The 11,920-nt window shown below is 47.9% G+C and overlaps 1 protein-coding gene across 7 annotated transcripts in view; it reads left to right on the top strand.

Moving 5' to 3' along the window:
• The window catches only part of cdin1 (CDAN1 interacting nuclease 1), a 60,004-nt gene that overhangs the window by 21,189 nt on the left and 26,895 nt on the right, over positions 1-11,920 (top strand). For all 7 annotated transcript variants that reach the window (XM_027011610.3, XM_027011612.3, XM_027011613.3 and 4 more), the window contains 5 exons: positions 3,906-3,985; positions 4,373-4,422; positions 6,536-6,603; positions 8,074-8,139; positions 8,497-8,602. In XM_027011610.3, coding sequence (XP_026867411.1) covers positions 3,906-3,985; positions 4,373-4,422; positions 6,536-6,603; positions 8,074-8,139; positions 8,497-8,602 — 370 coding nt within the window. The remainder of the gene's footprint in view (positions 1-3,905; positions 3,986-4,372; positions 4,423-6,535; positions 6,604-8,073; positions 8,140-8,496; positions 8,603-11,920) is intronic.

The raw sequence follows: 11,920 nt of genomic DNA, 5'->3' as shown, positions 1-11,920 counted from the left end.
GACTGCTGTCCGGTGGTGGTACAGCCTGCATGGAAAGCCACCTGCTAATGGAGTCATTTTTAGTCTCTCTCTCCCTTTGTCTTTATCTAACTGTCTCTGTGTCTGTCTGTCTGTCTGTCTCTCTCTGTGTGTCTCTTTCTCTCTGTCTGTCTCTCTCTCTGTCTGTCTCTCTCTCTTTCTCTCTCACTCCTCTTCCCCATTTCATGTCACTTCTCTCTTGGTGTGCCTTCCTGACATGATTTGAAGTGCTGCTAGATTTAGATACACTTTTTTTGAGCAGACAGTTTTGTCAGATGTTTGACCTTTTCCATTTTCCCAAGGCCTTACATGAGATTAGATCTCTCCTACAGCCTTTCTAACAATGTGTTTGGACTTGTTTAAGATTCACCGTGGTGTGTGTGGTCACCTAAGCTTTCTAGTGCTGTGTCGGGGAGGCCTGTTGTGATTGTGCCTGTGCACGCTTTGGGATGCTCCTGCGAACACAGGCCCTATGCAGCGGGCTGAGAAATAGTTTCGATTCCGGAGCACCACATTATGCGGTATTACAGACCGCGCCGCTGCATCGACTGTAATTCTGAGTGGAGCGTGCAGTGCCGGTTGTTCCAGGCTCTGCATAATGAAACCCACAGCCTCTTCGTTAGCCGTGGAGAACCCAGCCTGCCGCTATCCGGCTGGGTGGAGGGACGTGTGGCACTCGGCTTGACAAGTGCACTAATTACCGGAGTGGAGCGCAGGCGCTAGAGTCGGGCGCAGTGCCGGGGGACGCTCAGACCCCGGCCCGAGCTGCCCAGCTCCATCTCCTGCGATCGGGCCCGGGAAAATCAGTTCTGCCCCGCTAACCCTGCTGGGAGCTGCCCCCTCTCGCACCGGCACCTCCCGTACCCGCTCCAACCTGCAGCCCCCCGACACCGCACAAAAGATGGAAGAAAGAGAGCATTAACACCCACCCACCACACACACACAGGCTCACACTCTCACACACACACACACACACACACAAAACCACCCCACACCACCACCAGCACCACAGAGAGCGAAAGGGAGGATAGATTTAAAAAAAAGTAAATTGGAAAATCAAATGAGGGCTTTAGGCAGGCAGCGAGATTTGCAGAGCTGTCCGCCAGGGTCGAAGAGGCTCATCCATCATGTCCCACAAGTAGTCAATTCCTCTAGTATCTGTAAATGTTTTCAGATATTAGCCAATTTATATGCTCCGAGATTCATCATGGAAAATCAGCTTTAGCGGCGTGTGGTATCAGGGCCCGTCTCTCCTCCTGCGCCGTGAGCTTTGATGTACGAGCGTCTCTGAAGCTCAGTGGCTTGTGCGCTGGAACCGCGGGTGGGGGGTGTTTGTCATGGGGGGGGCACCATGAAGGGGAAAAAAAGTGGGTTATTTTAATTAATAAACAAACTTGCATAGGAGCTCATCAGTGTCAGGGGCAATAACGATCGTCATCCATTATTGTTTATTACAGTCCTCCCTCAACAAATGCTGCTTCCTAATGAGGTTTCTTTCAATTTTTTTGATTTAGATAATGACTTTTTCATCCTGGTAGAGAAGGGGAAGAGATATAAATGATGGGCGGGGGGGGGGGTGAATCATGCAAGGTTAGGCGTGTTCCTCCAGCCCCATTCATCATTTCATCAGAGTCTGATAAAGGCGCTTGCGATCCTGTGCTCCTTCTCCCTTTTGTAAACACGGGGCTCTGCGTTCATGTACCAGTCCCCGAGGAGCCGCGGCTTCCCTCTTTAGCATTCTCCTCCCCTGCACGCTTCCTCAGACAAGGATACCTCAGTCAGAATTTATGCCGACACGGGACAATTACAATAAATTTGGTGTGTGTTTACAGTGCTCTGTTGTGTGTTGTTAAGTCGTGCTGCGGGGCTCTGTGAGCGCGTGTGCCGGGTGGGCATTTTGCAGAGTTTGCGCGCGCGCGCGAGCGAGCAAGGCAGAGGCGTCTTTAATAAATGCATGCTGATGTTGGAGGCTGCACTGATGCGAGGATGGTAGACCCTGTTGTTATTTACTGGGCTGTTTGGGCACAGCGGCGCATCCCCGGCTGCAAATGGCATTAGGCCGGGTGATGAATGAGCATTAGGCTAAACTCATTTTAAAAGCAGCCTGATTTATTAGGGCACCGCTCTTCCGTTTTCATCAGGTCAGCGCATGGCTGGAACCTCACAATGTCAGCCCCAAGGTCCCCTCTTGACAATTATTTTTAACCCCATCCATCAGAAAACATAGAGGGGGGAGGTCAGGGTGGGGGGCACCCTTCACTTATCATGTCCGGCACAAAAAGAGAAAACATCAGGCAAATGAAAAGCCCGAATGGAATCTGCGCGAGCAAAATGCCGCGTGGCGTGACTGGCACCAAAATTTGATGGTGGTCAACCTCCAATTATGAGCGCTAGTAAGACAAGGGCTTTAATGGCTGCTGTTTGCCTTGAGGGAGGTTTATTACATGCCTCTGTTTTGCAGGAGCAGCGTCAAATCTATAAAACTACCATTAGGAGGGGAAAAATCAATCAAAATGCCATTAAAGTGGAATAAGTTGCCAATATTGCTGATGTGGTTGTGGGCCCTTTGATTTTCTTTCAGATTATTAGGCCCAGTCGAGTAGTGACTTTGTTAAGGGAAACGAGTGTTGTTGGGGAGTAATATGTCTCCCAGCTTCATAAAGTTTGCTGCCTCATATTTCCCACTTTATTGATTATCCATTATCATTTGTCACGAGGTGTCCTAACTCAGGGGGAAAATATAACCCTTTTCCTTCGGCGCTGAGCAGTGGAGTGCCATATAGATCCGCGTGTGGAGGGCACCGATCTGGAGAAAAATGAGTGGAGGAATGGGGTCCCGCCCGTGTCTGGCAGGCCCCGTGCGGTGGGGCCGGACCCCCGCTCCCGCTCAACCTGCCACTGACACAGCCGTTTGCGTGCATCACCACCGCCATGGTTCAGGAGGAGGTGGGAAGGTACGAGGAGCTATAGGATGGGGGAAGGAGGTGGGAAGGTACGAGGAGCTATAGGATGGGGGAAGGAGGTGGGAAGGTACGAGGAGCTATAGGATGGGGGAAGGAGGTGGGAAGGTACGAGGAGCTATAGGATGGGGGAAGGAGGTGGGAAGGTACGAGGAGCTATAGGATGGGGGAAGGAGGTGGGAGCAGGCGGTTTGGGCTTAACGGAGGCGTACCTGCTAGGGAGATCATGGAGGGAGTTGGCAGGGCTTAAAGCAGTCTTTTACTCTGGTCAGTCTGTATTTCTGAAGCTTCTTTCGCACCAGGTCCCTGTCATACCCTCTCGCTCTCTCTTGTCAGCTTCCACGCTAAGAAATAGAAACATTCCTGAAATTGTCACTGTGGCAGTGCGTCTGTCATGACCACATACATATATCATTAGAATGACCTGCCACCGCCATTTCGTCACACAGTGATACAATCCATTTAATCGGAATCTGTTTGAAAAATGATTTAGGGAATTTTCCCATTGCGGTAATAGGAAATCAATCCAGTGGGTTGTGGCTCTGATTTATAATGTTAATGCTGCTTGGATGGGGTGAGGGATGCAAAATATTCATCCTTTATAACATAGATAAACTGCATGGTGTGCTTGCTGGGCAGAGAGAAGCATTTATCCATGCAAAATCTCAATATGCTCTAAGCTTCCACTCAATTGAGTAGCGCAGAAATACTGCACATATCAGAGTAAGTGGTGTAAAATATGGCATTTGCATCTATATCTCCACTAACAGCAATAGATCACTGCCACAACCTAGTCACTTACAACAAACGGGTTTGGGTTTTGTTTTGTTTTTTTGCCCCTGACCGGCTGGGTTTAGTTAAGGTTCTTGTGTGTAGTAGCAGTGTTGTTTATGTGTGTGTGGGTCTTTTGTTTCTCTTGGTTTTCAGCCTCCAAGCAAGTCTTAAACAGCATGTTGCGGGAACCATCTTTAATCCCAGACCTGCAGTTAGCCAGACATGTAGACCAGGTACAGTCCATCTCTCTGACTCCGTCTCTGTGATGTACAAATGCGTCCCATTTACTGTCAACTAGTAATGTGTAACTAATGTGTAACTTAAATGTTGCTGCTCATGTCGCCATTAAAAAGTTAATGATTTTGTCACTGATCTGGATGAGGAGTTTTGCATATGCATTCCTCTAGGATGTTAATGGCCTTGCTCACTCAGATCCAGCATTGTGTCCAGCTCCAGCAAATAATCTAGCATTTTATATTTGCTAATAGCATCATGTGAGCAACTATATCCCTGCATACCATAGTGTTTCTTTTTTCCCCTCCTATCAGTTTAATGGGGCCACAGCCCCCCCCCCCCCCCGCCCCCCAAACCCCAATAATATTTCTTACCCCTCTTTTCAGTGCACTATAAATGACTGCTGTTATGGGCCGCTGGTAGACTGCATCAAACAGTATCCTTTCCCATCAAATTTTAAGCCTGAAATTGACGAGGAGCTATTCAGAGGCAAGGGATATGTCGAGCTTCACTGACATAAAAGTTCTACTTGAGTACATGCTCGTGTATGCTTTTATTTATACATAGACAGACACACACACATACACATACATACATACATACATACATACAGAAATGTGTGTGTCTGTGTATATGTATGTACGAGTGTAGTATATAGATAAGCACATGCAATATTTCTCTGTGTGTATGTGTGTATATATGTGTGTGTGTGTGTGTGTGTGTGTGTGAATGTATGTATGTATGTATGTGTGTGTATGTATATATATATATATATATATATATATATATATATATATATATACATACATACACACACACACACACACACACACACACACATATATACACACACACAGATGCATGTTCATGGGACATAAGATGGGCATGTCTATATCTGATTTCTATAGGCCCTGGGTGCTGTGCCACAGTGTGTACCATCCCACACACTAGAGAATATATCATTTCCTGGCGCATAATGCGGTGCACTCAGGTGTCAGGCTTGTCTGCAGGTGCGCTGCTAACAGGAGGCGTATTACAAACCTGACCCGAGTCACACTGGCTTTGTCATAGTCAGTCATGCACAGCTCTTCTTTACAGCTATATGTAACGGTCTTTCTCTATCATCTCTGTGCTTTTTACACAATACGCTGTCATTTCTTTGTTTTCACATTTCAGTCAAAAGGCTTTTGGAAAGAAACGGAAATGAGTTTTAGATCGGCCGTTCTCCCGTTGCTTCCCAGCGTTACTCTGCTCCTCGTGCGTGTTTATGGGACGTCTGTCAGCACCTTGGAGAGCTCTTGCCACATCACCTGCATGGTCAGTGTGACTCTCCCTGGCCTTTCGCCTTCACTCACGATTCCTTTCCTTCCAGTTTTTCACTTTGCCTCTGACCACACTCGACTCACTCTCGTTGCTCTGACACGCACACTCTCCTACACTCCTGCACACACACACGTTCACACTCCCAGCAGCACTCACCCCATATCACTGCCCTGATACAGTCGCAGAGATCGGAGAGCCAGTTGTGGGCTATTTAATGGGGTCATCACGTGTATACTACACCCACAAGGTGGGTGGGTGGGTTGTGAGTGAGAGAGGGGTGGTCAGTCTGTCGGACGCTTAGGGCCAGGCAGCTGGGGAGCGTGCTTGGCTCCTCTGTTCCTGCCCATTCAACCCTGTCCCGCCCTGCCTTCCGTCTTCATCCCGCCCCTTCGCCTCTTTCACACCACTCCCTCCAGCACCGCCTCGCCTCCCCGTTGAGGGTTCATCATGCCGGCCCACTCCGCCTTCTTCTGGCCCTCCACCGTGATATCGGAGGCCCTGCTTCAGAGCCTCCACCCGAGCACCGCCAAAATGACCCAGCCAGTCGCTCGCGTCGCCAGGCTTCCTTTTGTAAATGGAGATTGGCGATCATTTAGCCGGAGTTGAGCGCAAAATCCAATGGAGAGAGAAAAGATTTCACAATTTGAGCTGAGAAATTGAAGATGTTAAGCACCCATCTCCCAGTCTGGTAAATATGTCATCTGCAGTCCGTACTGAGAAGAATTTGCAGTGTTTTTACTGTCCATCTTTGAAACTGTGCTGTGTCCTGTGACATTTTTCACCATCTTCCAGTGTAATTCAAAGCCATTGTGAATATATCTAGTACCTTTAACTATGCAATATGCTCCGCGAGAAAATTATTTGCACACAGTCGTGTTGATGCTCAACTTTATTTGCCACTCCCAAGGATACATATTATGTTAAAACACACAAACAGACCTACACTCTTCTGGCGTTGCCACAGCAACACTGCTTAGCAGCCTGAGCGTTTCCATAGTAACCTACTGCACAGGTAAGATGTCCCCATTTGTGACTCAGGCAAGTCAGATTTTCCTTTTTTCCAGCCTTTTAAAATGCTAAAATATTGTGTTAGTTTGCTGTAACGGGCCAAGCCTTCTTACCCAAGTCATTGTTTAGAAGCAGCCTGACAGGCGGCCCACTCCACTGCTGCTCATTAGTTGCACTTTCTGAAGTTGCTCACTGCTTCTCCTGAACTGCACTCCCAGTGCTATCGGCCAGGAGCACGAGGAGCTTCTCCGGGAGCGGCTTCGGGAGAGGAGGCTGTCTTTTTTAGGTAAGCTCTGTCCCTGCACCTTGGCCTTCCACGCTCGTTTGAGTGTAGCAATATGTGAAGCGTAGGCAAAGAATTGAGTAGTACAGCAAAAAATGAAAGGATGCAGACTGCAGATGTTTACTATGAATTAAAACCTTTAGAGAATTGACTGTGAATAATTCATCACACAGATTTGTTGGTGTAGTTTGTTGATCAGTTTTGCCCATTTCCGTATATGTGGAATTTCCTTCGAATTCACGATAGAATAAACTGCAAGTAATATCTACACTAATAGCTTGCATTTGATTCTGAAAATTAATTTCACCGTAGAGGGATACATATTGATCCCCAGCACCAACCAAAGCATTATAGTGTTGAAAGGCTCAAGGTCGAAATGGTGAGTGGTCAGGTGTGAAATTCTCCTTTCCCTCCCATCTCGCTACCCCAGAGAAGAGAAAGAAGGGCCCTTAAAATCCGTCTTTCTGTCATTAAGAAGATATCATTTATTTGGGCCCGAGTGCTGACCTTACTGGGGGGGTGTCTGGGAAGACTGTTCTAAAACTGTCAAAGTTTGGGTGCGGGGGCCACCTGGGCAGCCTACCCCAGCTGATAAATGGATTGGAAATAAGCTCCCCAACACCGGGGACGGCCCATTAATTTTAATCAAAGGTGATGTAAAAAGGGGATCGGCGCCGCATGACAATGTCAACAGCCCAGTAGGTGTCGAGAGAGGGACCACGTCGGCCCGGACCCCCTCGCTGGCGGGGACCTTCGCCTTCTCTTCCCCCTCACCCCATTAGTCGAGCTTGGCTGGAGACAGAGAGGCCAGCCGGGCGGAATTGAATGACCTGGTCAGCCCGAGATTTAATGGAGAAATCAGGTGTTCCGCGGATAATGGTCGAGCCGCGCCAGGAGTCAAGGACAATGGCAGAGGCGGCCGCGCGCAGGGGTCACGCGTGCGCTCGCTGCGACGCCGCCCACATCCTCCCCATCTTTATGGAGCCCGTCGGCCGCACACGCTCCGTGGGCAACCTGCAGCTCTGGGGTTTTATGCAGTGCTCGCAAATCGCTGGCAGGTGTAATGCCTTTGTTCTCGCCCTGGCTAGAAACAGCTTTGCTGGTATCTGTGGTCGCATCCTTTCCACTTCAGAGGAAATCGAGATATAAGCAAGGCAGCCCCGCAAGCTTCAGTCTGTCGTTATTTTGTTTTCAAATGCTTTTTCCTCACTTTTTCATTTAGGCTCTATGTGATGTTTCAGGTCAGTGGTCTGGAGGCAAGTAGCCATCAACGTGCTGTTTCATTATGAGTCCCCTACTCCAGTGTAGTAAAGGTCACTACTCAAGTATAGTAAAGGTCACTACTCAAGTATAGTAAAGGTCACTACTCAAATGTAGTAAAGGTCACTTTTGTCACTTAAGCACCTACTGACAGTCTTTTGTGGAATTTGCTTGATACAGTTTAAGTAATTGCCTTACAATGTTTCTCTCCAGATGAGAATCAGCTACGGGCCAAAGGTTATGACAAGACCCCGGATATTATTCTAGAGGTCCCTATCGGTAAGTTATGATTGTTTGGTTTAGACTTTACTAGAACTTAGAATTGACTGTTTTAGGCCCGCAGTTAGTTCTGACCGACACAATAACGTCAGGCTGATATTACAGCAGTTCTGTTTCTCATGTGGATTTTTATTCAAATATACAAAATCAAAGCTGCTTTGCATAAAAATACCATATGTTGCCCCAACAGAAGCCTTCTTCCTTCACGTGTTTGGCTCCAACCCCTGACCGAGAGGTTGCCCCTCCCTTCACCAGTGTCTGGCATTGTGGCTGCACCTTCATCCTGTGCCCATGCCTTCCTCCCTCCGTCCGTCACACGTGATATTTGTTTGTTTGGGTTTTCCCTTCATTACCCAGCTGTTGAAGGCCACATCGTGCACTGGATCGAGAGCAAAGCCTCGTTCGGGGATGAGCACAGCCATCGCACCTACCTCAACGAGCAGTTCTGGAGCTACTGGAACAGGTAGGAACGTCCACCACGCCCACAACCTTTCACCTGGTCCCTGAGACTCCTGTTGATCCATGGCCTGTACTCTAAATGTCAAAGACATCTTGCACCATTATAAAATGATTAATTAGATAAAGGCATTGTACAGCTTGGGTTTTTCTTTGTTTTTCATCTTTTTCTTTGATCTTCATTGTGTAATTTAGCCCGCATGCTAAAGCTATTAAGTCAACAGTGATCAGATCTTCCTGTGTAGTTTTGAAAATAATAACACCCATCATCATACACAGTGTCCCATATGTGTCGAGTTAAAATCAGTTCAAACTCAAAGACTTCAAATAACATCGATGATGCTGTTTTTATTTCAAGAAAACACCGTGTGCCGTCAGAAGCCTGCTAGTGTTCAGACTGTGTTGCAATGTCATGATAATGAACATTCCTGGTAATACCCAATTTTGTATCATGATAAGACCATATATCGTTATATTGGCCAACCCTAAGGATGTCTATTTCTGGTCCATCAGCTGGAGAGGGTAACAGGGTGGACCCCAGCGTGTCTTTTTGGGCCACAGGAACAGCCTGTGGCTTTGTTGGCCACAGCCTGGGTGTGAAGACAGTTCTCTACAGCAGGAAATGAAATCATCTCCCATTTAGCTGTCTCTCCCTGTATATCCTGCGCATCTGTATGCCTGGGTGTGCGCGTGTGAGTGAACGAAGCCTCGTTTTGTCCTCTGGGAGACGCACGAGTGTACTTCAAGTGAAAAAAACCCAATCTGCAGCAGGCCTTCGACGCAAGCTCTGCATTTGAGGTCATGTAAACAGCTGTTTTTGGTTTCTGAAAAAGCCTGCTTTTCCAAATGATTCATTGCCGTTGCGACGTACTCCGCACACAACAATGCACGAGTGTGTGCAGCATGAAATGATTTTCACCCGCGCGCGCGCACACACACACACACGCACACGCACACAGTCTGGGTGGGGGTGAGAGGGGTGGTGTAGGGAGAAAGAAAGCACAGCCCCGCTGGATCCTGCCCATACTTTTATATTGCTTCACTTTAGTCATAGTGTACATTTTTGTCTTGGTTCAACATTCTTGGCTCTGTTCAAGTGAAATTTGTTTTCACAGGAACTCCCTGTTGTCTATCTTGCATGGCTGTGTCGGTTTGCTGCCTTGCTGACTTGGTGTAAGCTAGCGCACAAACAGGCTGTGTGTGTGTGTGTGTCTGTGGAAGGGGGAAGTGCTCACACGTGGCCCCCGTCTGCGGAGCTGAAAGGTCACCCCCGCTAGCCATGCTGGGGCTGACGGCAGGCTGACACATTGTGACACGCGGGGAGCAGAGGCTGGAGCTCCCGACATCGGAGCACTGTCCAGAGACCGACACTCTCGCTGCGTCTGTTGGCTCAGTCACCACGCGGTCCAAACATTACCCTAGCACTTTGGACGTCTTAGCAGTGTCGCTACTGTTGCGAACCGGGCAGCCGTAATCTTGTCACTGGAGATTCAATGATTCACCTCTGAACATGAAGCGATGCTGGATTTTTCGAACTTGGAAAGCGCGGTGACATGACAAGCAGCTCGGGAGGGAGCGGGCCGCCCTCGCGTCTGCCCAGTGATGTATCCCGAATGTTGTTTGATGGCTGGGGCATCACCTTTGGAGCAGGAGATTAGTAAAGTGATTAATGTCCTTATACTGATGAGCAGTCCGACTGGCAGGGCTGCACTGCGCTGTCCTTAGACTTCATGTTCTGGTCTCCCCTACCACCCTCAGGCCATGAAGGCACTTTCAAGCTATCGTGAGTAGGCTTCACCTTCGCAATGACGTGGTCACTTTTTAAAAAATTTTTTTTATTAAATGGCACGGCCTTATTTCTTTAACAGATGAGTATGTGTCCGTGAAGATGGTTCCTCCAAAAACAGTGGGGTCGAATAGAACCCTTGTGCGACGCCAAGGACATAAGCAACCGTGTGTTTTATTTTCACCGTTTTGTGGGGTTTTATTTGGAAGTGGCAAGCACGGTGGTGAGGCCAGGGAGTCAGGAGTCACTGGAGTGTGATAAGCTCAGCTTTGAACACTTCACTTACTAGTGAGCCTCATTAAATACCTTAAAAAGTTGTTGACCAGAATGTATTGGCTGGTGACTGGGAACATTCTCAGACTGTGAGGGAAGCAACATTTAATGAGACAACACTTGGATGAAAATGGTCCCAGTCAGTCAAAAATGACATGACTTATGACCAAAAGCATATCCCTTTTTCCCATTATGCTCTGTGATGAGAGATGCAGGCTCAGAAGACAAAATGGTCGCGCTGATTTTTCAGCTCTGCTTGCTGTGTCTGATACGGTGGGCTCCATAATGATAGATGGACTTTAATAGATGCGGTTTAGAGTTGCAGATCCTGACATAAAGACGTAACGCACATGACGGTTAGCGACCTTCATGTCGGCATTCAGGAGCGGCTTTGTGCGCAGGCACGTAGGGACCTGACAGGGCTCATTCTGTCATGTTTGTGGGCCGTCTCACCCGATAAACTCTGCCCCTCTAGAAAAAAAAATGTCAATCCCTTCAAAACCCACCTTTAGCAGTCCCCTTGTAATTTTTAATTGACATTTACATCTGACATTTTGAATGCAGTCTCCCATTGTTAAGCTTTCTTCATGGGCTAACCCCCACCCCCCGATTCAGCAGAGAGCTTGCCTTCTCTCCACTGCCCACTGAACTGATGTCATCGCAATGAGAGTGATGGGCTGACATCATAAAGACTTCGTTTGGTTTCGTATGGAGGTTAGAGGCCTTTTTGCTAGAAGGGAATTAGTTCAATTGTCCCACTGGAAGAAGAGAAAAAATTACAGAGAGCCAAAGCATGCTGGGTTTCTCTCCAAGTGACCTTCCAAACATGGCATTTGCTTTTTGTAACGACCACGCCTCTCCTGACTGACAGCTCCAGTGATTAGCTTATTTTTCGTTGCTTTGAACTATGGCCAGCACTTGTATCTGCTGTTAATTGTTATTCGTTTATCCTTAAACAAAAAAGAAAAAAAAAACAAGTGAGGAATCATGAAGTGTTTTCCTCAAAATGACACAACTAATTTTCTCTCTGCAGCCCCCACCACCAGTATTTATCATCTAAACAATAGCCGTGGCGAAACCCTAACCTCATAATACAGGCTCCTCGGTGGAGTGAGGGTAATGACGCTTCGCTGGGGAAGAGGGGGGAAAATGGAGGAAGAGAGAGACGATGAAGGGGAGAAAAAGGCTGTTCAGGCCCACTGGCTGGATGTGATGGCAAAGAAGCCTCCGTTCGCCTCTTCCCATCAATCTTCCCCGCTGCCTCCC

Source organism: Electrophorus electricus, chromosome 10, assembly GCF_041902795.1.
Source record: "Electrophorus electricus isolate QZ-2024a chromosome 10, ASM4190279v1, whole genome shotgun sequence".
NCBI lineage: Eukaryota > Metazoa > Chordata > Actinopteri > Gymnotiformes > Gymnotidae > Electrophorus > Electrophorus electricus.
The sequence above is the reverse complement of the archived record's forward strand: the minus strand, read 5'-3'. Positions and strand labels throughout refer to the sequence as shown.